Genomic DNA, 26,380 nt, shown 5'->3' on the forward strand with positions numbered 1-26,380 from the left:
TTACATTCAGAAGACTGGGGCTGTACCATGCGGACGTGTGGTGTGGAGAGAGTGTGAGTGAGAGTGAGGCAGGTGTTGGTGCTATCACCGCCATAGCCCACTGAGCTAAAGCCTATAGGCATTACCCCGGGGAGCTTGAAGGCAAGTGTTCAGGTCTCAGGCAACGTCTTCATCACGCGAGCATGGTGTCCGAACCACCTCCGTTACACACTCATACAGTCTTTTGATCTGGGTGTTCCTGTGTCGTGGAAGCTGAGTCCTCCTGACTCTTCTCCACTCCACCCTGGGTGGTGTAGCTGTAGCCACGGTCCCCAGACGGAGTCTGTCTGTCACCACTGGGTGTCTGTCTGTCACCAGACCCAGTGTTGTCTTTAGGGCCTGTAGCCACATTGGAGTAGGTGGCTTCTATACTCTCATAGGCCTCCGATGTCCACTATAGGAGATGGGAGATAGAGGAGATGAGTTTGGTTAGTGGCTCTGAATGTTATTGTGTGTGTGTGTGTGTGTGTGTGTGTGTGCGTGCGTGTGTGTGTATGCATGCGTGTGTATGTGTGTGTGTGTGTGCATGCGTGCATGTCCGTGCGTGCGTGCGTGCTTGCGTGTGTGTGCGTGTGTGTGTGATGTGTTGCAGCCTTTGCCCCTACCTGTGTGGCTCTACTGCTGGACCTGCAGGAGGGTCCTATGGCGATGTTGACACTACTGGAAGACTGTGTGTCTGTGGTGTTGCCCCCCTCTGCAGCCGACAGGCCTGAGATGACCAGACCGCTGGAGAAGCTCCTCTTCCCAAACAGCAGACTGAGGGTGGAGCTGGAGGAGGACACCTGGCTGGAGCGGTGGTGTCCGGGAACGCCCCCTGCCGCAGCCTGCAAGGTGGAGCTCAGCTGGCCCGCCGTGGAGAGACGTGGCACCTGGAGAATAGAAAAGATTAGAGAACAGAACAGAACAGAAAAGTTCATTGTTCTCTGTGGTAGAGAATTCTTGGGCCTGGGCATTAACTGTGAGTGGTTAGGGTTAGGGTTAGGAATAGCTTTGAAGTGGTTAGGGTAAGTGTACGTTATCAGGGGAAGGTATTAGCAAGAAGAATTCGCAAACAAACCACGAAAAGCACTTTTGTCACAATTGTCCAAAGACTTCCCCCCCATGTGATGAATAGTATCAATAGCTATTAGAATTACATTATAATATGACGAATAGGAAAAGTGCTTAAACATCAATATTTGCACATGCAGGTTACAGTATGATACAGGGCTGGCAGGAGAGGGAGGGACATGGGTTGGAGGGAAGGAGGGGAGGACGGAGGGGGGGAGGGGATGAAGAAAGGAAGGGATGAGGATACCTGTGAGAAGATGGATGCGATGGAAGTGTTGAAGGATAGCTGGCTGTTGGACAGACGCTGGACCAGCCCATGGGCGGAGCCTGACACCTGCCCGCTGTCCAGGATGGGCCCTGATTGGCTGGTGACGGGGGGGCGTTGGCTCTGTGGCTGGACTGACCGGCTCCTGTACTCTCTCCTGGCTGGGTATACACAAACACAGTCAGTAACTCAATATGGCTCTCCTAGCTGAACACACGCAGTCATAAAAATTTGATTAAACAAACACGATAAGTGGACCAAAACTTTGGAATAAAGCCCAAAGGAATAACACCCAAAAAGGAATAAAGCCCCAAGCGTATAAAGCTTTAGCAGTTATACTCGGGCTACTCTGCCAAAACTTTCATGATGAGACTACTCATGATAGACTGTTTTAGACTGAGACCAAAAAACAATTGTACAGTATGTGTTGTGCGACTGGAATATAAAATATTGAATATAGAATATAGAATATGCGTGTCTAGTATAGGACTGTGTGTTACTGTACCTGCGTTGTGCTGCCTGTTGGTCTGGGAGGTCCTGGGTCTGGCCTGGTACAGACTGAGACTCTGAGACGTGATGGAGTTGTGGTTCTGACTGAGAGACGAGGAGCCGCCTGCACAGTCTACATCCTCCATGTTTACCCCACTGTTACAGCTGGTCAGGTTGTCCTTACGCACTCTGGAACATGGACACGCACACACACACGCACACGCACACACACACACAGACACCCACACATACACACACACACACACACACACACACACACACACACATTAATCCAAGGAAGAGACATCTACAGTCTTCAAGCTGACTAAGCATTTTTTTCTTTTTGCACTTTGGCTAGTCTAATGAAATTGAGATAACCCATTTTACTCTCAAGGTTTTTTTTAAGGTCAATGAATCAGGGTTTACAAATCTAATCTAATCTAATCTGAAATGAAAGGGCAGCCTAAGAGGTTTACAGAGTGCAACAGAGCCTTAAAGTAAACACACACCCTCATACCAGGGGAGGCTGGAGGAGGTAGACATCGAAGGATGGGCACATTATAATGCATGGAATGGAATGAGGTATCAAACACGTGTGAGAAATGGTATCAAACACACCATTGATACCATTCCTTATTCCGTTTCATGCATTACAATGAGCCCGTCCTCCGATTTCTACCTCCAACTGCTTCCCCTGCCTCATACATGCAAAGCCCATTAGCTGAACAGCTATCTGCTAACAAGCAGATCAGATCAGGCAGGATGCTATATGAACAAGTCCCAGCCCTACGGGCCTGTATGGAGGATGCAGAGGTTCTGTCACAGCAGAAAGGCTACTGCTGCATGATCACAATTCTAAACCCCCCCAAGTGTGCAGTGATTTAAAGCCCTACTGTAAGCCTGCAAGTCTCTCTTTGGCTCCCCCTGTCTCCATCCTCCAGCCAGCAACTAACTCACCAGAGCCAGGTGCTATGGTGTCGAGACCGAAGGGCCTGGTGCTACTAATATTCATTTAATAAATAAAGACTGTTGTGTCTGCGCAAATAATGTGAAAAACATATTGGCCATTTGTGCCGTGGGACAAACCAGTGCTGTGGGGCAAGTCAGAAACGACTTTATTCAGATTACATGTTAGGACATGTAAACAGTTAGTTCCAAAGCACCACTTGAATTTGCAATCATATAAACAGTTATTTTGGAATGTTTGTTCAGAATGAATTCATTCTAAATGGCCAAATATTGTGCATGGAAACGTAGTGAGTGTCTCTCTGTCTCAATCTGTCTCATCCCTGTCTTCCTCTGTCTCACCCTTCCCCTATTCCCATTCTTCAGCCACTTACCGTAGCCACTTGGAGCAGAGCCAGCTGCGTATGGTGTCCAGGCTGAAGGGTCCACCCCAGATGCTGCGTAGCGTCTTGTGGGTCCCCATGTAGGACGTGGTGAGAGGGGACACGTACATGGGGTAGCCCAGCGGCTGATCACATGACGAGTTGATCATGTTCCGCAGGGCCTGTTTGGAGTTCTGGATGCTTCCACGCTCAGGGTTACGGTTACGCAAGAACACCAGTTCCTGTTGCTGCCCCGCCCACAAACCCCTCACACACTCTTTATTGATCTGGGGAGGGGAGGAAGGGAAGGGGTGGAGGAGAAGGCGAGAAGGAGAAAGATATTACTGATAACTGTATACAGTCTTAATCTCTTAACTGCGATTATACTGTATATAATCAACAAAACATACTAATCACGCACACACGCACTCACGCACACACACGCACACACACACACACACACACACACACACACACACACACACCCCTACTGTACTGTATTGTACTGTACCTTGATGACCTTGAAGGAGAGGTGACGTTTGTAGAGCATGATGATCTTGTATTCGTCTGTCCCGTCGTCGACCATGTGTCTGAGCGTGAGCAGTGTGTCTCTGCTGGACAGGACGGCCTTCCTCCACGCAGGGTCACTCTCGTGACAGATCACCAGGCTGGTCTTGTAGTTAGTGATGGCTTCATACAGGATAGACGGCTCCTCAGTCTCCTCCAGACATGTGAAGTGGTCCTGAGAATAATAATAATAATACAGACCACATGTAACTGGTCTGATGGTTTAATGTTAGACACTTGGGTCATCCACACTGGAGGACCAGATGGAGCCTCACCAGCAGGGGAGGCTGGTGGAGGTAGCAATTGGAGGACAAGCTCAATGTAATGCATGGAAGGGAATGAGGAATGGTATCATACATTCCATGCATTACAATGAGCCTGTCCTCCAATTTCTACCTCCACGTGTTTGATACCATTCCTCATTTCTATCCATGCATCACAATGAGCCTGTCCTCCAATTTCTACCTCCACCAGCCTCCCCTGCTGGTGGGGCTCCATCTGGGTCCTCCGGTGTGGATGACCCAAGTGTCTAACATTAAACCAGGAGGTTTATCCTTGTGGTTCGAGGGCTACACTTGGGCTTACAAGTCTCAAGCAAGGCTACTCATCACAAGAGCGTGATACCAAATCTTCTCTGCTACACACATACTAATTATATGCCTAAATGGGTTTTCATAGATACAAAAGGGATATATGAAAAGGAGAGTGTAAGGAAATGCTATCTAAAATGACAAAGTTCTGTTTACCTGGTGTAGTTTGAGACTCATCCTGACTCCTGGAGCAACCACCTTCTGCAGAAGGTCCATGTCAGCAAACACCCACTCATCCTTTGTGGCGATACGGAAGTCTCCTTTAAACAACGTGTTGAATCCATAAAGGAACGACTCCAGACTGACAGACAGAGAGAGGGCGAGAGAGAGAGAGAGAGAGAGAGAGAGAGGGAGAGAGAGAGAGAGACAGAAAGGGTTAGGGTTTTTCTCAGGGTTTTCATCAAACAACAGCAATAGAAAGTTACAATTTACATTTTGGTACCATGGTTTACTTGGGGAAATAGAGTGAGCTCCAACTGCCCCCTAATGGAATCTCTATAAAACTACAGCTCAGTATTTACTCGTACTATTGTGTGGATGCGTAGGTGTAATCATTACTCTCCATGTCATACAGTTGACTCCTGATTAATTAACATTGGATAAATGCATACTCTATAATAATATTTATGTCCCAATTATAGAACATCCTGTTTTAAAGCTCACAATATGTTTGTGTTCTGGCTTAGTGCCCATTGTTACAAGGTTTTGCATATAACAGGAATAGATTGTGCAATGTGTTTACCTGTTGGACATGTTGTGAGACTGTTTATCTGTTGGACATGTTGTGAGACTGTTTATCTGTTGGACATGTTGTGAGACTGTTTACCTGTTGGACATGTTGTGAGACTGTTTACCTGTTGGACATGTTGTGAGACTGTTTACCTGTTGGACATGTTGTGAGACTGTTTATCTGTTGGACATGTTGTGAGACTGTTTACCTGTTGGACATGTTGTGAGACTGTTTACCTGTTGGACATGTTTTGAGAGTGTTTACCTGTTGGACATGTTGTGAGAGGCTGTCCCTAATGACCTCCGCCCCAGGACAGACAGGGCGTAGCACAGAGTGACCAGGGGAGAGTCTTCATCACAGTCCACTGGCTGGACACACACAGGGGACAAATGTTAGATCTATCTATCCATCCATCCATCCATCCATCCATCCATCCATCCATCCATCCATCCATCCATCCATCCATCCACCCCTCCATCCATCCATCCCTCCTGTCCACCCACCTCCTCTATCTTGTTAGCGCAGTACTGGATCCACTCCAGATAGACGTTACAGAAGCTGGCCCTGGTGACTCCCTGGAGACAGTGAACATAGTCCTCATCTATCTTCACACTGAAGACGGCCGGGTCTCTCTCTATGTGGTGCCACTTGGTGTAGGACAGCAGAGCCTCCTGAATGGAGGCGTCCTTCATCCACGTCTGCAGCTTAGGAGATTGGATCAGGTAGTAGATGATGCTCTATAGGGGGAGGAGAGGATGAGAGAAGGGAGGGGAGAGGAGGGGAGGGGAGGAGAGGAGAGGAGAAGGGGGGGGAGGGGAGGGGAGGGAAGGAGAGAAAAAACACACAAAAAACAATAAGTAAGACTGTAGTAAGTATGAGTAGTAATATGTGTGAGTATACAGTACAGTAAACTATCTCCAGTTTACTATGTTCAGGTAGTAAGTGATGAGTAGTGTTACCTTCAGGTAGTAAGTGATGAGTAGTTTGCGGAGGTCGTAGACTTGCAGCATAGTGGCTGCGTTGTTCTCACTGATGCTGTATCCCTCCAGCAGGTACTTGGTAGTGGTGACCTCCCAGGCCAGCCAGCGCAGGTTGAAGGCAGCGTTGCAGGACAGGATGTGAGGCAGGTGACCAGGCTCACAGCAACAACACGCATCGTCCTCCTCCACCCCCTCTGTGATGGCCTCTACCTCCCTCTGCTGGCAGTATGTACCTGTGGGGAGAGAGGGATGAGAGAGGAGAGAGGGAGAGAGAGGGAGAGAGAGAGGAGAGAGAGGAGAGGGAGAGAGGAGAAAGGGGAGCCGAGACCAGCTTATTAACCTTGGTTGAAAAGCTACAGTTATTATTAATTCTTGAGTTGATTATGACCAATTGAACATAATTTTATGGTTAAAAACCTTTTAAGACTAATGCATTTTTAGATGAAAGTACATTCAGCAGTGGAGCTAATTATTCTCTAAGTAGGATGTTCAATAGCATAGCTGTGTGTGTGTGTGTGTGTGTGTGTGTGTGTGTGTGTGTGTGTGTGTGTGTGTGTGTGTGTGTGACATTGTGGAAGAGGATGGACATGATAAAGAGGTCAAGCAGGAAGGTCTCGGAGGCCCTGCTGCAGTCGAACTGGTGTGTGTGTGCAGTGTGTGTGTGCCCCATATTGTGTTGCTGGGTATGAATCCTGTCTGACCTCTGAACTCCAGTCCTCGGAGCTGGAAGGTGACCAGGCCGTTGCCGATCTCTATGAGATGAACGAAGGCGTTGAGGTAGTCGGACGCCAGGATGAAACAGTCGCCAGAGCTGTAGTTCCCCCAGCGGCCCAACATCAGGTCTCCACACAAGGAATGCTGCAGTGACCGCGTCAGGTACTCATAGAAGATAGAGTTCAGGTTGTTGTCATCGCAGCCTAGAGGAGAACAAGAGAGAGAGACTTAAATACACTGAACGGCATGGATATAAACCAGGGGATGCTGGTGGAGGTAGAAATCAGAGGACAGGCACATTATAATGCATGGAATGGAATAAGGAATTCTATCCAAACACAATGAGCCCGTCCTCCGATTTCTACCTCCACCGGCTTCCACTGAACTGAACGGCATTGATATAAACACAACAGCATTTATCTTATACTGAACAGAACACATCTCAATCAATAGTGAATCAATGAATGTGATCACCTGTTTCTTTATCAACCTGGGAGACCAGTCTGCTGTTGGAGTTGTCAATGCGCTTGGTGCTGCACAGGGAAGGATGTTTTATTCATTGATATAATAAGAGCAAGGGAGGCTGTGGAGGTAGAATGCATTACAATGAGCCCGTCCTCAGATTTCTACCTCCACCAGCCTCTATTATATAGGGACAATGCAACATACAATATGGAGAGAATTCTGATTTATTTTTAGAACAACATCAATGTCTTAGAATAGTGTCTTAAAATAGTTATAGAAATCCTCATCAATAACTCAGAGGCTGGAGAATATTCTTTCTCTGCTTGCCCCACTAGATCACTTATGTGAATGACATCATCTCTGAGACAGACATGTCCTTACAGGGAGTCCATCCATCTACAGTATCTATGTATATATGTATCTATTTCATTACTTATGCAGGGCACTGTATGTGACTGTTAATAAACTGTTGTCAAATGAACAAATGATAATTGACACAGACCTTATACAATGTTCTGATTACTGACTCAAAGTGAGTAGAAACCCCCCCCCCCCCATTAATGGATCTTTCCCACATCTCATCTCTCAAAGTGAAAACCCAAGGGAGCCGGCTGATACACTCCAGTGCTTAAAGGGGTGGATTTATATTTGATGGTGCTTTCACTTTCTCTCTCTCTCTCTCTCTCTCTCTCTCTCTCTCTCTCTCTCTCTCTCTCTCTCTCTGTCCCCTCTCCCACCACGCCCCCCCCCCCCCCTTACTTGTAGTTCCTCTCCCAGAACTTGACGGGGCGTGGGTAGGAGGTGATGAAGATGGCGCTGCCCAGGAAAGGGCTGAGGGGTGTGTAGAACAGGGTGGTGATGAACGTCTGCAGCAGCAACATGGCTGAGTCTGAGCTGACTGGTGAAGGAGAAACCAACCACACAACCAGGGAAACACCCACAGATATAAAACTGTATATGGAGATCAGTGGAGGCTGGTGGAGGTAGAAATTGGAAGATGGGCTCACCGTAATGCATGGAATGGAATGAGGAATAGTATTGTGTGTTTGATACCATTCCTCATTCCATTCCATGCATTACAATGAGCCCGTCCTCCGATTTCTACCTCCACTAGCCTCCCCTGAGCAGGATATATCACTACAAGAGCTGGATTCCCAGACCCAGATTAGGCTTACTACTGGAATAGAAAGCATTTTCAATGAAGTCTCCATTGAAAGTATTTGGACCAGGACTTGGTTTAATCTAGGTCCAGGAAACAATGAACACATCCAAGACAGGATTCCGTATCCTTTCCTTAGCTTATCCTGTGTAGGTCTGTTTTATTCAAGTCTTTCCTTAGTTTATTAGGATACGAGGCACAGCAAAGGGCTGAGCAAAGGCGTGAAAGGCGCTACCCCAGGCGATCTGCCAGGGGGCGATGTAGACCATGATGAAGTGGAGCTTATGGAGCAGATCCCTGAGCTGGAGACAAACAATGAATCAGTCAATCGATCAATCAAATCAACCAATCACATTTGTATGAAGCTTTGTGCAAAAGTGTTCAGACACAGAGTGCTTACTGAAACAATGACCCAAACACAACACCTGCTGAACCCAAGACCTGTTATCAGTCACTGAAAGACTGAAGAGAAATACAGTGGCACCAAAGGAAGAGAAAAATAAATAAATTAAAAAAAACACATGACTATGGAAGCAAAGTTTTTCAAGACACTTAAAAATAAACCATGAATATTAAATTGCAAGATGAAACTCGACTCTTTTTTGAGTTACTGAAAGCCAATAGAGGCAGTTATTTTTACAGCTCCTAAAAATATAGTCTAGATCAAGGGCGGCTGGTGGAGGCAGAAATCTGTTTTATGTTGTGAAGCTGTCTACAGTATCTCAGATAACTGCAGTGGAGGCTGGTGGAGGCTGGTGGAGGCAGAACTCTGAGAACTCTGTCCTCCAATTTCTACCTCCACCAGCCTCCCCTGGTCTACATCATCAGAGAGCGAAAAGCTACACACAGGACAGGACAGCTGTCAGGTGTTGGCCCTGTCACACAGTCCCCAACAATGCTACTATACATGCTTAATCAGCTGTGGGGGCTGCAGCAGTGATAGCTGTACAGTAATAGCATCATATCTTATCATAATGAGGAGGTTTAATGTTGGAGGAGTGTGTGTGTACCGGTCTCTGGTGACGTCTCAGACCGATCCTCCTACACTTTATTGGAGGAATGTGTGTGTGTGTGTGTGTGTGTGTGTTTGTGTGTGTGTGTGTGCGTGTGTGTGTGTGCGTGTACGTGTGCATCCGTGCGTGTGTGTCAGTGTGTGTGCATGTGTAAGAGTACGTGTGTGTGTGTGTGTGTGTGTGTGTGTGTGTGTGCATGGTGTGTATGAGTATGTGTGTATGTGTGTGTGTGCGTGTGTATGTGTATGTGTATGTGTGTGTGTGTGTGTGTGCGTGTGTATGAGTATGCGTGTGTGTGTGTGTGTGTGTGTGTGTGTGTGTGTTTGTGTCCCTGGCCCCTGACTGACCTTGTGGAAGAGGATGGACATGATAAAGAGGTCGAGCAGGAAGGTCTCGGAGGCCCTGCTGCAGTCGAACTGGAAGAAGACGATTGTGAAGATGAGGGTGACGAACTGGAAGCTGGGGTTGCAGAAGGAGGCGCGGAGGAGCTTCAGCCCAGCAACTGTCATCAAGAAGACATCACAGCTGGAGCGAGACACAGACGCCTGAGCTACTCAGGAGCACAGCAGAGACACCGCAACGAGCAAAGCAGAGAGGTGATGGGATGGGGGGGGGGGGGGGGGGGGGGGGTTGGCGACTATACTGTGTTACCGAACATGTCAGACTTTCTCCCTAGCTAGGTGCATGCAGACTGACTGTACAGTATGTCTGTATGCATGAGGTGAGGGACTGAGGCCCCAAATCAATCAATTGCATGCAGATAGCAGGTTCCCAGGATAGCATACATTTCTTGTCTTGTGGATAGCATGTTCAATTTTAAATGTTACTTTATAATGTATGCCTATGCTCACAAGTGTACAGTTTGTATTAACTGTGTTTTATAAGCCCATATGGGTTGGGCCCCATGAAAGGTGTAAGACGCTTAAATAAACACAGTAGACATAGTTTGGTTGAGGACGCGCATCCATCCACACATAATGATTGCAGAGTAAGAGTCACGATATTGTGTTATTATGTGGATTATGTGTTATCTGTTATCTGCAATTGATTGAATTGGAGACTAAACGTCATGGATCTATGATTTACAGTAGGTGCAGAATGAGGGGCCCCCAGAGGACGAGGGAAGAGAGGGAGAGGAGGGAGGGAGGGGAGGGAGGGAGGGAAGGGAGGGAGGGAGGGAGGGAGGGAGGGAGGGAGAGGAGGGAGGGAGGGAGGGAGGGAGGGAAGAGAGGGAGTGGAGGGAAGGGAGAGGAGGGAGGGAGGGAGGGAGGGAAGGGAGGGAAGGAAGGAGGGAGGGAAGGGAGTGGAGGGAAGGGAGTGGAGATGGCTGTTCATTATTCATCTGTAGTAGACAGGAAGCTACTCACTGGATGCCCAGCTTCTTGCGGTGGCTAAGAGAGAAGCCGTCGTTAGTGAGCGCGCTCAGAATGATGGCTGGGTACACAACGTACTTCTCGAAACACAGCAGGCCCACGTACAGACGCTCGTACCACATCAACTGAGCATCCTCTGAAACAGGACATACAGTACAGTACACCTCAATTAGATTGATGATGATGAACACATTGTAACAATTAATTGCAGTCAATTCATTGTCTCACATGGCAAAAAACCCATCAAGTCTGTGAGAGGGCAAGGTGAAGCTATTACCATTACCACTAATCTAATCCTCTCAGATCTCCACAAGTGCCATGTGTACAGGGTAGGGTAGGGTAGGGACTAGGGGTTGATTTGGGACTGGGCCGTAAGACAGTAGCATTGACCTCTGGGTTCAAACTGAGAGTACTCCTTGCTCTTCAGGACCAGGTGTAGTAGGGTATAGGGACTAGGAGTTGATTTGGGACTGGGCCATAAAACAGCAGTTCAGTACTAACCTCTGGGTTCAAACTGAGAGTACTCCTTGCTCTTCAGGACCTGTTGTAGTAGGGTATAGGGACTAGGAGTTGATTTGGGACTGGGCCATAAGACATCAGTTCAGTACTAACCTCTGGGTTCAAACTGAGAGTACTCCTTGCTCTTCAGGACCGGGTGTGATATCCAGAGCCAGGGGTGGTGTTTGCGTAACTGAGGGATCAGGTAGTGGGTGACGAACCCTACAGTCCCCGCAAGGGCATACAGCACGATGGTGACGAATGGCTGGGAAGGGACAGGGGATAGGAACAGTTTAATTGAATAACAATAAGTTGAAGGTCTGCCAATGCGTCTCAGAACAAGGGGAAGGCGGGTATTTATCCTGTAACCTTATCTTATGATATCTATAATATGATCTTATCTTTATCCTATCAGCTGTGGAGGGACAGGGGACAGGGGAGAGGGTAGAGGGACAGTGATAATCGTATCCCTTTATTGATTATCCATCAGTTTGGTTGAATACAGTAGTGGACTGGCCATCTGGAGCACTAGGAGAATTCCCGGTGGGCCGGTTGATATGTGGGCAGGTGGGGGTGGTGGATGGGCCAGGTATCTGTGGGCAGCAAGCCAGAGAGCAAAAAGATCTGTGGGCTTCGCACAGCCCCCCACCCTCCAACCCCTCGGTTGAAAGCCCAGGGCTGTTTTGTTGTCCCAGTCCGTTCCTGGTTGAATACCAACAGGTTGGAGGGTTGCTTTACTTTGTTTGATTTATTTACAGTACAGACAGACAAGTAGGCTGTAAGTACAACTACGTAAAAAGGTAAAGTGGATGGGAAACCCAAAATGTAATACTCCTTCAGTTTGATTGAATACCCATTAATTGATTAAAATTGAATAGCCATCAGATGCAGTTATCCCATTATATGACATTACAATAATTATTTATTGATTAAATTACCACAGAGTTTATTAGGGGATCCATTTGGAGGTAACTCACCCGTAGGGACAGGAAAACAGTGCTTGCAGTGATAGCAAAGGTTAGAATGTAGGCAAGTGTGCAGACCACAAGATCTGAGACTAGAATCTCCTTCTGCAAATGAAGAAGAAAATAAAATACGTTCACTGTAATTTAATCAATTATATTTCATCATCACTGATTCATCATCACCAGATTAGTAATAGATGATTGCAAAATAATGTTTTATTTTCTCTCTCTGTCTATCGCTCACTTGCTCTCTCTCTCTCTCTCTCTCTCTATCACTCCATCACTCGCTCTCTCTCTCTCTCTCTCTCTTTCTCTATCAAGAGTACAGTTCAAGTAGAGAAGGGGAGAGTTCAAGAGAAACACATCAGATAGCATCCACTGAGCTGTTCCCTATTCTGCAGCAGTCTTGTGCCTTACCACTGAGGTCCTCAGCTTCTCAGGGAGAGGGTCTTTGATGTCTGAGGAATCTTCATCCTCCTCTTCCTCATTGTCTATGAGGACAGGCATCAGCTTGGACTTGATCAGTGACCTGGGGAGGACAACACGGAGAGAAACTCTAACCTTAGCACCAACAACCCAATTCCAGATCCATTGCAATGGTGCACTTACAGAGGACAATTGAAATGAAATTGACATCAATTCTACCTCATACAGTCAGCATGTGTATGGTAAGTAACCATAATGAGATGTACAGTAGAACACACAGCTTACATGAGGACCGAGGGGTCACTGCTCTGTCTGCTCAGATGGTAGGAGAGGACCACTAGAAGACCACAGAACCCAGAGAACAAGGCTGGGGTATGCTGCTCATCCCAAGGCTCCTGTAGAGAGAGAGGGAGGAGGGGGGTGGAGGAGAGGAAGAGAGAGAGAGCGAGAGAGAGAGAGAGAGAGAGAGAGAGGAGGGAGGGATAGAGAAAGAGAGAAAAAAGGACAGAGAGAGAGAAAGAGAGAAGGGGGGGTAATGTTTCTTCCTGTCTTTAAAAGGCTCAAAGCAAATCTCTGTGGAAACAGACGCTATGCAAGTTTATCTTATTTTAAAACCTAGGCAGAACAAAATATAATTTAAAATATTGCACCCCAACAATTCTCTATGATAGATAATTATAACCAAATAAAACTGAAAATCAATTCTCCTTCTGTCATGTCACCTGTGAGGACAAATACAAACACTATATTTCTACAGAGCAAGCTTTCTCCGGCTATTTATAGTATAAATCAGGACTTCCACTACCCCCTCTCTTACAAGCAGCAGTGTGGAATACTAAAACAGCATCCAGCAGGCAAACAAAGTCAGGGCTTTTACTATAGTCTGGAGCATTGGAGGGACAGGCAGCCGAAAACCCCATTGGAGGGACAAGCAGCTGAAAACCCCATTACATTTCTCATGCTTGGATACACAGGCCCTTCGCAGCTACACCACTCAGCTCTGTTGCAGTACAAAACACATCCTTCACGTAATCACACACACACACACACACACACACACATACACACACACACACACACACACACACACACACACACACACACACACACACACACACACACACACACGCACACACACACACACACACACACACACACACACACACACACACACACACTCACTTGACTCAATGATGACTCAAGCCCTACCTTCAGAGCTCCGAAGCAGAATCCGTAGAGGAGAGACAAGGCGGTTAGACTGCGTAGGATGCTGTAAACCGCTGAGTGGAGGCCAGTAGCAGCTGAGGAAAATAAAAAGAAGATTACTGTTTTGTTAATTGCCAAGGAAAACAGACATGTTTCTTTTTATTTAGCCCAAACCCTCAACACACACACACACACACAATTTGAAGACACGTTGGCATCAGGGTGAGGGTGATACAACTTGTGTGATATGCATTCATGATAGTCTAATTGACTGGGTTCAAACCCAGGTTATGTGTGAGCCACAAGACTGTATTAGCCTGCTAATCTTAAGTCTAAATGACTCATCATCATAGGAGAATAATTCACTGAACTACCTCAGGTATAATAGTTTAAAGGTCAAACAGAACAGTGGAGAGTGCTCCCGTACACACCTGTCCCACCAAAGAAATGCATGTCTATCTGTTCAAGCAGGTAGATGACGAAGGTGTTGATTTGGGGGAACAGGCCCACGAGAAACGTTATAGGGAAACAGTAGGTGAAACCTGTCAAATATAGAATATAACAATAATTGTAATTAGAGTATGTTACAGGAAAACACTGGATAAAGCCTATGAATCATTTGTCAATCATCTGTCTTTGTGGAAAACATTCACTTTAGTGACAAGAATACATTCACTTAAGTAACAATAATACTTTCACTTTAGAATCAAAAGAGCTGGTGAATGCTTTAAGAGCCCTATACAGTATGTCTTACCCACTAAGATGTCTCTGAGGAACTTAAGGGCGTCAGAGATGACGATGGTGATGCCGTAGACGGTGGAGACAGGCAGGTCTGGTCTCCTCAGAACCTGCTCTAGAATCCAGATCAGACCACAGAAGATACAGAAGTACGCTGCCCTGCTGTATGCCACCAGCTGGTTATGGCCCTGGACAACACAGTGAGAGGCAAGAGAATGGTAAATAAGAAAACCCTCTACTTCTGACCCTAACCCTAACCCTAACCCTAACCCTAACCCTAACCCTAACACCTTGAGAATGGTAAATAAGAAAACCCTCTACTTCTGACAACACCTTGGAACAGTGTGATCAATGAAGTCATACATATTAATAATATGTATGATTTTTAAACATACTTTGCTGGAGTGGGCCATACAACTGGTTTATGTGGAGTGGGCCGTACAATATATCATAGTCTATATGGACTTACATGTGTTGGTGAGGCTGCATCAGGCTGGACACTCTGTAATGTAAACAACAACAAATTTGACATTAAAAGTTGTTTATCAATGTGAAAATCATAGAAACTTGCGTTGTTAGGATATAACATGATTATCAACATGCACCAAACACACCACAATGTCATAACAACAACATGACAACGCAGATTAAGTCAATGTTATGATTGGCATAACCATATTGACACACCACATTACATGTGGTTTTACAGCTGAATGAACTGCCTGTCCTACCTTTAACAGGGAGTACTGGCAGCTGGCAATGACCAGGCAGAATTGAAAGACCCAGATGTCTTTGAAACATCCGTGGTTGAGGAGGATGAATCCCAGGAATGCTACCAGGAATGCCAGGAATACTGCCACCATGTTCTCCACTACATCCTGGTTCCTGAGGGGGGAAAAAGCATCAGCAAGGCTCAGTTCCATTTCTACCCCTAGAACCTACCGTACACCCTAAGGCTACATAACTATTATAGATCTGAGAGGATCAGTTCCGGTTCTACCCCTAGAACCTATAGTACAGCCTAGGGCTAAAGACCTATTGTTGATCTGAGAAGATCAGATGGGAGGAAGCAATATGGTGAAAATCTAGTCTAAGAAGGTTATATGGAGCTGTCACCTATCCAATATATCCAATCTTCTCAAATCTATGGAAGTGTCTATGGCAGGGGTTCCCAAACTGTTTTGTCTTGCGACCCCAAATTGATCACAACAACTTAATTGCAAGCTATGCCAACACATAATAATGACTTCCCAGTGTATTAAAATCGCCAAAAAGATACTCTTATTGGTTGGATTCAAACCCCAAAACACTGCAATATAGGCTACAAGTGCAATACACTAACATTGTTTGCCTTCATACTAAATAGAAACAATAACAATAAACAATAAACAATAAGATAAAAAACATCTTATTTATCAAATCATACAGGTTAGTTAGATTTTCTCTGGGGACAGCAATTTGAAAAACAGCTGCTGGTCTAGGGGATAGGGGCTAGGGGTCACTGTGAGGTGCTTAATGACGTGGGACAGATAATGACTATGAGCAGGGGAGGCTGGTGGAGGCAAAAATTGGAGGACGGCTCATTGTAATACATGGAATGGAATACGTTTTTGATGCCATTCGTCATTCCATTCCATGCATTACTATGAGCCTGTCCTCTGATTTCTACCTCCACCAGCCTCCCGTGACTAGGAGACGACAGTGTTACCTGTCCAACAGGGCCAGCAGGGTAAGTCTGTCATACAGGATGTTGATCCATTTCCCAGGGAACAGCTTGAGTTTGTAGTAAAGTTTACGAGACGGCTTCTCCTGGGTCGAGGTCTCTGATGACTCGTCTATAGAATCCTCCTCCTGACAAAACAAAGCTTTTGGTATCAGTTAACATCAAGATCCTCTTATACACTGTGTTATAATATTGCAATTACATGTTATTACATAGTTTACGAAAAGCTATCAGAGACGCTAAAAAGCAATACAGGGACAAGTTTGAAATAACACAGAGCCCCCCATAAAGGCTCATGCTGCTCACGAGGAAAGCGTGCTATCGATCACTGCGGCTGACGTGAGGCTTTCAAGTGTGTCAACATCCGCAAAGCAGTCAGCCCAGACGGCATCCCAGGCCACGTCCTAAGAGCATGCGCTGACGAGCTGGCAGATGTCTTCACGGACATATTTAACCTCTCCCTGTCGCAGTCTGTAATCCCCACCTGTTTTAAGGTGGGGGTCTGCCTGTGGTCCTCTGTGGCTCAGTTGGTAGAGCATGGTACTAACAACGCTTAGGTTGTGGGTTCAATTCCTGCTGGGACCATATATACTGAAAAATGTATACACTCACTCCAATGTAAGTTAATTTGGATAAAAGCGTCAGCTGAATGGTATATATTAAGGTGACCACAATCGTTCCAGTTCCCAAATAGACCAAGGTAACCTGCCTTAATGACTATTGCCCTGCTGCACTCACGTCTGTCATCATGAAGTGCTTGGTTAAGTCCCACATCAATTCCTCACTACCTGCCACACTGAACCACTTCAATTTGCATACCGCCCCAACAGATCCACAGATGACGCCATTGCTTTCACCCTGTACACTGCCCTATCCAACTTGGACAAGAAAGACACCTACATGAGAATGCATTTCATTAACTACAGTTCAGCATTCAACACCATAGTCCCCTCCAAGCTCATCACTTGGATCCTGGACTTCCTGATGGGCAGACCCCCAGGTGCTCAATTCCCTGCTGTACTCCTGTTCACCCACGACTTTGTGGCCACGCACAACTCCATCATCAAGTTTGCTGATGAACAACGATGAGTCAGCCTACAGGGATGAGGTAAGAGTCCTGTCGGACTGGTGCCAGGATAATAATCTCTCCCTCAACAGGCCATAAGACTGTTCAACTGACAGCACCTCAGGTGCCCCTACCGCCCCCGGAACTATACCTCAGACCACGCTCAAGTGACCCCCCCCCCACACCACCTTTAGCAGTAGTGGTCTATCCCTTAGAAGCCAGCCATTAGTTAGCCTGACTTAACACGACTAAGGCCTGGTGTTTGCTGTCAACCATACAGTAGACTATGATTTAGCTACTGACAGACAGGGATGCAGGCTGGGCTGTATCTGAGTTATGACTGGGCCAGACAGCCAGACAGTTTCCCTGCTCAGTCAGCTCCCATATTTACTAGGCTGTGAATGATGAATGGGCACTGCTGTGATCTGCAGGACTGAGTCAGAGCTAGCCTCAGCATGGCCTTGGTTGCATCAGCTAGCTGTCTGGTTTATGGCTGGGTGGGGGAGGAAGGGTTAGAAGGAGAGAGGGAGGAAGGGGTAGGAGGAGGGCCGGGGGGAGGAAGGGGGAGAAGGGCCGGGGGGAGGAAGGGGTAGGAGGAGGGAGGGAAGAAGGGGTAGGAGGAGGAAGGGAGAAAGGGGGAGGAGGGCCGGGGGGAGGAAGGGGTAGGAGGAGGGCCGGGGGGAGGAAGGGGAGGGGAGGGAGAGCTTGGCTGCCTCTGCCTGTTGTCTCAAAGGGAGAGGGGTGTATGGTTCGGGTGGGGTGGGGGTGGTGGGAATGGAGGAAGGTGGAGAAGGGAGGGGAAAGGGGAAAGGGAGAAGGGAGGGATAGTCACTTGGAAGATGCCTAACTGATGGAGGGAATGGGGGAGAAGAGGGTAAGGAGGGATAGGTGGAAAAGGTGATGGAGCAGGGGGAGGAGAGAAGGGGTCTGGTCACCCAGGAAAGGAGGGAGGAGGGGGGACAAGGAAAAAGGGAGAGTATTGGGAGGAAGGGGTGGGAGCGGGGGGGACTAGGGGTTTATGGGGTGGGGGGAGGGTTAGAAAAGGGGGAAAGGAGAGGGAGGTTCTGGTCACCTGAAAGATCTCAGGGTGTGTTCTGCGCGGGCGGAGCCTGTGTGCGGGGATGATGCGTCGTTGAAAGGGGCAGTCAGAGTGCCCGCCCACCAGGGCATCCTGGCACTCAGAGTTGGAGGAGGTAGAGAGGAGGTCACTGCATGGGCACATGGATGACATAGTAAACAACATTAAGATATTAAAAACAGGTTTTAAATAATATCTGCCATCAGCAACGTATCTTACAATAACAATTGGATATGGAAAGAAAGACATGATGACTGTGGTACAGCATGAGAGTAATTTATGTGCTTTACCACATGTTGCCAGTGATAAGCTCTGCCCCCAGCGGTAGGTTCAGGGCTCTCTCAGCATACAGTTTACGAGGTCTGTCTCCTGGAAGTGAGAATTGAGAATATTTTAGTGTGAAATGTCTTAAAGTACTTCGGACTGTGTGTGTGAGTGTGTGTGTGTGTGTGCGTGCGTGTGTGCGTGCGTGCGTGCGTGCGTGCGTGCGTGTGTGTGTAGACTTACTGTGGACTGTATGGAAGGTGTATGCGTCCTCCTTGTTGGTGGCCTCTGGCCTACAGATGACCTGCAGCATGGAGCTCTCTGACTGGGAGGTCTGGGACGGCAGGGAGTCGTAGTCTGGGTCCTTGTCTCTGTCTGTCTGGGGACTGTAGGAAGACACACAATATCCACACTAGCATACCACAGGATGCATGGCCAATACATTGCTTCATTTTCACAATGGGCCAGTATATAGAACATAGATTAAAAAAACAACAACTCCTGGATTAGATCACATTTTCAATAGAGCTCCTAATCTTTAGTCCAAGACTAGTCTTAATCTAGGTCCAGCAAAAAAGAATATTAACTATGGATATCTCAGGGAAGTAAAAACTAAGATGAATGTGACGATCACGTACAGTAAATCTCTAAACTGGAAAGCAGAACAGAGTAACCCCTTCAGAGAGTGGCGTACCTGTCTGGAGAGACGATGGGGATGAGTGTCTCTGGGATGGTGTGCAGTGTATCTGTAGTAGCCAGGCTGTTGGGAGGATTGGGTCTCTCCTGCTGGCTCTCAGTCTCTGTGTTCTCTTCAGGCTGCACTGTAGCAGTCAAGTCCTCTGGAAATGAAAGGAGAGAAAAACCTTATTTTTTTACGTTCACTAAAACGTTTGTGTGTGTTCCCAATACATACATAATTCAGTCTACATACTGTACAGTGTCATCACATGGCCTAGCAACATTATTTGTTTCTATAATATTCTATTCTAACCACGCATTGCAGACCCACCTTCCTCTATGCCTCTGTCCTCCTCCACCTCTGGCCCCTCCCCCTCTGCTGGATCTGCCCCTCCCACCCTGGTGCTGTTGATGGACTCTAGCATAGACACAAACTCCACAAAGTTGGACTCGTTGGGGATCTGCCCTTCTTTAGCCTCCAGGTCCGACTTGGATGACGTCATGGTCTGCTGTTTGTTCTGTGAGCGGTCGGCGATGAGGACGGCATCCTTCCCACTGTCCATGCTCAACCCTCGGACATGGGTCCTCCCCCCGGGGCCGTACCGGCTGTGTGCTGGCGGGATACGAAGAAACCCTTCAGAGTCCATGTTGAGTTCCGGAGGGTCGTTCTCGTCCTGGTGGGAGTGGACGTCGATGCCGGAGGAGCTGTTGTCATTGGTCAGCTGGGGGCTGGGGTATCCCAGGGGGCTGTTGTCATTGGTTAGCTGAGGGCTGAGGTGTTCTAGGTCCTGGTCGTTGAGTTCTAAGTCTCGAGAGTCCAGAGCAGCGGAGTCGGAGCTCGCCAGGTCTTTAGACAGCTGCACATCTAGGGTTGGTGGCTGCTGCTGCTGCTGCTGCTGGGTGGGGTCAGCTTCTGACACGGACTTCCCTTTAAATCACGTCAAATTTTATTGAAAGTGCATTTGAAATAGTTAACACTTTACACACATCATAAAAGTGTATAGACATAAAAGATGTTGACAGAGAAAATATACAAGAAAGTTTGAAATAAGCTACAAGACATGATATAAATTCTATTTGTATTTATATTTATATTTAATATAAATATTAGGAACATTTAAAATATGATCTACAAAAACCAACAATAAAATCAGTGTATGTAGGCCAGCCAGGCTAAAAAGGTATGTGTTTAGATTTAGATTTAGATTTAAAAACATCTATGGTGTGTGTGCCTCTCATCCTCTCCCTGTGAGCCGCTCCTACCTTCCTCCTCTGGAGTCTGCTCGTCATCCTCAGGGGAGTCGAAGGTGATGACAGGGATTTTAACCAGGCAGTCTCCCTGGGCACCTCCGTGACGTTCCAGACCCATCTGAGCATGTGCGGACTCGAGGATGCTCTGTTTGACCGACTCCTCCAGCTCGGCGGCTGTCTGGGCATCACAGCTCATGGTGATGATGATCTTGACCGTCTCGCTGTCGTCCAGACGTACAGACGCCGGCCCGGAGTTATCCACCAGAACTACCGCGATCTCATCTGAGCAGTAGGTCTCCTCTGGCTGGTCATCTCCAGCAGGAGGAGAGAAAGGGTCTCTGTCCTACAATAGAGTAGAATAGAATAGAATAGAATAGAAGGCAATATCATACAATTCAATTCAATTCAATACAATACAACTTTATCTGTCCATCTATGGAGGCAGTAGAAAAACATTTCACCACTCAAAGCCCTCCCAGACGCCCCCCCCCCCCATTGGCACCCAGCCCAGTAACACCCATCCCAGCACCCAGCCCACCCAGCCCTCCTCCCCCTTCCTCCCTCCCTCCTCCTACGCTTTCCTCCCCCTGGCCCTCCTCTCCCTTCCTCCCTCCCTCAAACCAGCATCCCTTAGTTGACCGGCACGCCTCTAACATCTAACCTCCAGGCTACCTACCATCCCTCCTCCTTCTGCATGCTCCTCTATGGCCTCCAGTGAGTTGTTGTTGGAGTCAGGAGGCTGTTTCTGTCTTTCCTGCTGGGAGACGTCTCCCTCCCCGCTGTCCTGCTCGATGCCCTGGAAGGGGGGAAGGCCATCGTCTGCTGCCTGCCTGTCGGGCCCCGAGCCTGGCCTCTGTTCGCCCCTTAGCAGGGGGGCCGCCTGGTCAGGGTTGGGGCTGGACAGGTCCTCAGGAGAGAGCTCATCCTCAAGCTGAAGGCTCTCTCTGGGCCTCTCCTCTTGGACAACCTCACTCTGGCCTGGGGGAGAGATGGCTACTGTTACAACCATCATATCTACATTAGTTTTAATAAAACATAAAACTAATAACTGCTAAGTTACATTAAGTTGTTGTCATAACTGTGTGATAACACTGTAATTACTCTAGTTATAACACTATATTGAGTAGTTTTTGTTATCGCGCAATTGTAATAGGGACTATTAATGTAACAGCAACATAATTATATGTGTTGTTCCCAAAGACATCTCAAGTAGACAGGGCTCTTCTGAAAAAGACACCTTGGTCCTGTGTAAATAAAGGTTTAATAATAATAATGTTAGTAATCTTCTTAACAGCAGTGACATCACATTGAGACAATGTGAGATCATCAATTTTACTGGAAGCCATCTGACAATGAATCACTAAATCAATACAATGCATTAACAGAAAAACAGTGTGGTTTGAGATCATAAAAAACCCCATTTAATCCTAATGAGGTTAAAACCAAAAAACTAAAAGTACCTTCAGTATTGTTTAAGTCTTCTGTCTTTGGGCACTCCTGTATGGGAGATGGGAGAGATGGATGGATGATGGATGATGGATGATCAAGAGCAGAAGTATAGATAAAAAAAACGGAATTGTGCTCATTAACTCAAAACTGTGACATAAAATGCTTCTTAATAAATGTGTAGGACAGTGGTAGCAGAATGCATTTCTAAAGCATTTGGATAAGTAGGTGTGTGTGTGTGTGTGTGTGTGTGTGTGTGTGTGTGTGTGTGTGTGTGTGTGTGTGTGTGTGTGTGTGTGTGTGTGTGTGTGTGTGTGTGTGTGTACTAACCACTCCTATCAGTCCCGAGTCTGTCTCTGTCTGCTTCACTGTGACTTGAATCACTGGACTCGGCCTGTTTCTGGTCAACATTGTCATGGCAACACTGTCTGGGACAGTACTGCTTTTCCTATTTGGGGAGAAAGAGACAATATTATGAGGTTATAGTTATCTATGTAGGAGTTCAGAAAAGCACTACTCTAAACTTCTGTGGGGCATTTAAGCCTAGTCCTAGACTAAATCACACTTTCAATGGAAAATCTCCATTGAGGATGTTTTTGAGTCTAGAACTAGGCCTAATCTGTGTCCGGGAAATTAAACCTAATTCTGGCCTAAAGACCATGTTCAAAGGAGATTCTAAATTTCTAGTCCAGGAGTGGGTATACTCTAGGACCAGAAAACCCTCCTTCTCAACGTCCTCACCACTTCAGTGTCTCACCTTAGACTGGCTGGAAGACATGAATCAGAGGCGTTACTCTTCTTCTCTGCTCCTTTGCTGACGTCAGAGAGACTGCTCTGGGGCACTACGTCACCTTTGTCAAACATCATATGGAGGCGGTAGTTTGCCATCTTGATGAGGATGAAAAAGATGGTGACTGAGGTGCAGTAGATACTGAGGGCCATGGTGGTGGGTGGTAGAGCCTGGAGAGAGGGGAACAGAACACACACACACACACACTTCTATCACATCCCAGAATATGGTGACAAGAGAGAACAAACACACATGCACGCACACACACGCGCGCAGGCACGCAGGCACGCACGCACGCACGCACACACACACACACACACACACACACACACACACACACACACACACACACACACACACACACACACACACATACCCTTTACATCTCACAAAAAGACAGCAATTATGCTTCCTGAAATAAACATGAAAAAAAAAAAACATTTAGGGTTGTAAAAAATAAAGCAAATCACACCTGTGTTGTTTTTAAGTCTAGAACTAAGCTTAATCCAGGTCCAAACAGGCCTTTGAATGAATTCAAATTGAAGGATTGCTTTTTTGTTCTATTTTTGGAGGTCTCTTGACACCTTTAGTAGACTCCTATAGCCATCCCTGCGTATCCATTGCCTGGCTGAACAATGGAGCCCACCTGCCTTCATTATCTAATGAGAGGTTACTGAAATGTATAAGGATGTGTGAGTCACTCCTTACAGCACCCTGACAACAGCATGACACTGAACTGTTGGCCCTGCCTGCCTCTTTCACCCTGACATCCACTCTTTCACATTTAATCCCCATAGATTCATACAGGAGGTAATAGACTTCTCCTTAAGTGTGAGACAGAACTCTTCACCTAGGAGATAAATGTAGCCTTAATTCTAGATCTCTTTTCCATCATCTCACAGTCTGTGATTTTCATGCAGAGATGAAAATCAAAAGCTTTGCTGTTATCTACATCACACCTTTACCAACACTTCAGCTGCTATATTGGGATAGATATTACTGTATGCTGGCAAACCATCTGATGGAGGTGATACTCGTATAAAACAATTAATTAATCAGATATTTTTGTCTCATTTCTATTTTATATATATATGAGTAAACATGAGATTGGACATGCAGTCAATCGTGATACTATAAAAGATTCTGTGAATGAAATAATCTGAAAAAGAAGGCAAAACTAATCTGCTTGAAATGGGTTAATGGGACAATATTATTTTTAAACCTTTATTTATGCAGGGTACCATTAGATCATGATGGAACTGCCCCATTAAGTCTAGACTAGTTTAACATCACCTGCCTGCTATTGTCCTTAGAGCAGTTCATACAACATAAGCTGCTTGATTTTTTTTCAATCAAATTATAAAACAACGTAAACGTTAGGTAGAGCCTTGTAACAACTGATAATGTAATAACAATATAATGTATAAAACACGCACAGACACACACACACACACACACACACGTGGGTGATGAGGTTGGATACTGTACATGCTACCACTCTAAAATTAATAGACAGAACTCTGAATGCAAGGACTGACAGTCTATCACATTAACAACAACAAGGACTGACAGTCTATCACATTAACAACAACAAGGACTGACAGTCTATCACATTAACAACAACAAGGACTGACAGTCTATCACATTAACATGGGAGTTTTAAACATATCTTTGAATCTGTAGTGTTTATGTGCATTTCTGCTGTTAACATAGGAGTGAAACAGCCTTATATTTTGGATTATGATAGGATAAGAGTTATATTAAGATATTGAGACATGTTCTTAATATAAGTTCTATCAGTGGCTATATGTCATACATTTGTATATCCAAAATGGCTTCATGAATTACAGATTGTGGCTTTAAAATGTATTTTTAAGTTCTAAAGATACAATATCGATATGTGATTCTTTATATTAAATTTTGGCTTAAATGTTGACAGTATGGTCCAAGATATAATGTTAATCGATTTTAACCCACACAGCCCTTCATCCTAAGGCTATTTGCAAAATACGCTTTTGCTCTTTGGTGTGGGAAGGTGTGCCTTCGTACTGTATACTCAATCAGGAAATGTCTTGACTCTATTTAGGGGACCCACCTAGTTTAAGAGCTGTAATCAGTTGTTTATTACAATGATTGTAACATTTTAAGTAAAGTCTTTCATTAATATTTTTGAATAGTTAGTCACTAGTCACGCCTATCATTGTTTGTATAGATCATGAATTATAGAAGGCTATTATCTAATAGGAGGTTAAGATATATAATAATAGCCTAGCCTGGCATAGGCCCTTATAAGTGACATAATCATCTTATAGAGAGAATATGCTGACACTATTATGGAAATAGTAGGTCTACATTAAGAGGCCATAACATCTGGAGTCAGTGGAGTGTTGCCTATATTGACCAAATCAAAAAGAGCCATTTACATCATAGTCTAATGACGTATGTTGGAAATAGGCTGCAATTAACATGCAAATGATGAGTGCTGTATGTCTGGAGGAGAGAGAGAGGTAGCTGCGTCGCGTCTGTTTGTGTATACACACATATGCTGAAATGCTTGTCTTGGCTTCTACTGTACGTGCTATCATCTGTGTGGCAGCCATGCGTTCCTTCACCGAACAGCATGCAGAGAAAAAATGCGACAATATAAATCGCTTCCTCTACAATTAAAGGATGAACAGCGACATTTCCATGTCCATTTCCAAATACGCTCAAAATAAAGCCTGAGTCAAATGAAATGTTAATCCCAAAGAACTGTGTGACAATGACAAAGACGGTTCATGATGGAGGCTACGGTGCATTATAACACCGTTATGCACAATATACTCTCGTTCATGTTCACACTCACCAAATGCAGTGATAGAGGCAACATGAGGAGGAATATCCACAAATAGAGGTGACATGAGTTGTTGAATTTGTTTTGGTCAGGATCATGGTACCATCCCCCCGTCAATGATGCCCAAACCCCCTGGCGCAAAGTCTGTACCACCTGCGATCCCATCCTCTCTCCTCGTCCGCAATGGATGCTACAATGTAACACGATGTACGAATAGAACTACATATCTTAGCCCAAACACTACGCCACCATGTTGAAACTCCACTGGCTTTCAAGCTATTCCTCGCGTTTTCGCTGCATCGTTCCCTCCGAATGTCAGGTCATCCATCGCGGCTAATGCGGTCTTCTTCATGTCTCCCTGTCTTCGTCTCGTCCGTCGGTCCAGATGCGCAGGTCTGTGAATACCCTCTCCTCCCTCTCTCTCCTCCTCTCCTCCCTCCCTCCTCTTGTCTAGTTCCTCAGTGCTGCATCACATAGCCACACACCTCCTCATGCGGTAACATAAGAATGGCTCAAGCGGTTATTGACATTGAATAAAACGATTTCAATTCTCAATTATTTTATTAATTTCCTATGGGAGAAAACATTGTGAAAGCAAAGGCGCACATATGCTACAATGCAATATCATCGATAGCTTAGGCCTATGTATTTAATTT

At 46.0% G+C, this 26,380-nt stretch overlaps 1 protein-coding gene across 1 annotated transcript; it reads right to left on the reverse strand.

Moving 5' to 3' along the window:
- Positions 1–211: 211 nt before the first annotated feature.
- pcnx2 (pecanex 2) lies at positions 212–25,889 on the reverse strand (the record flags this gene model as incomplete). Its single annotated transcript, XM_083694738.1, has 37 exons — positions 212–433; positions 645–908; positions 1,337–1,515; positions 1,860–2,032; positions 3,184–3,458; positions 3,683–3,913; positions 4,485–4,629; positions 5,323–5,426; positions 5,562–5,795; positions 6,018–6,271; positions 6,740–6,955; positions 7,227–7,285; positions 7,977–8,106; positions 8,570–8,678; positions 9,737–9,914; positions 10,757–10,898; positions 11,375–11,525; positions 12,238–12,330; positions 12,643–12,754; positions 12,937–13,046; positions 13,861–13,952; positions 14,289–14,399; positions 14,612–14,783; positions 15,065–15,097; positions 15,327–15,480; positions 16,304–16,446; positions 18,457–18,592; positions 18,753–18,831; positions 18,970–19,112; positions 19,421–19,565; positions 19,736–20,317; positions 20,668–20,998; positions 21,353–21,633; positions 22,116–22,152; positions 22,432–22,549; positions 22,859–23,061; positions 25,737–25,889. The coding sequence occupies 37 exons, from the start codon at positions 25,887–25,889 to the stop codon at positions 212–214; spliced, it is 6,294 nt and encodes a 2,097-aa protein (XP_083550864.1).
- Positions 25,890–26,380: the final 491 nt, after the last annotated feature.

The sequence above is a fragment of the Argentina silus genome, assembly GCF_951799395.1.
Source record: "Argentina silus genome assembly, chromosome: X".
Taxonomy (NCBI): domain Eukaryota; kingdom Metazoa; phylum Chordata; class Actinopteri; order Argentiniformes; family Argentinidae; genus Argentina; species Argentina silus.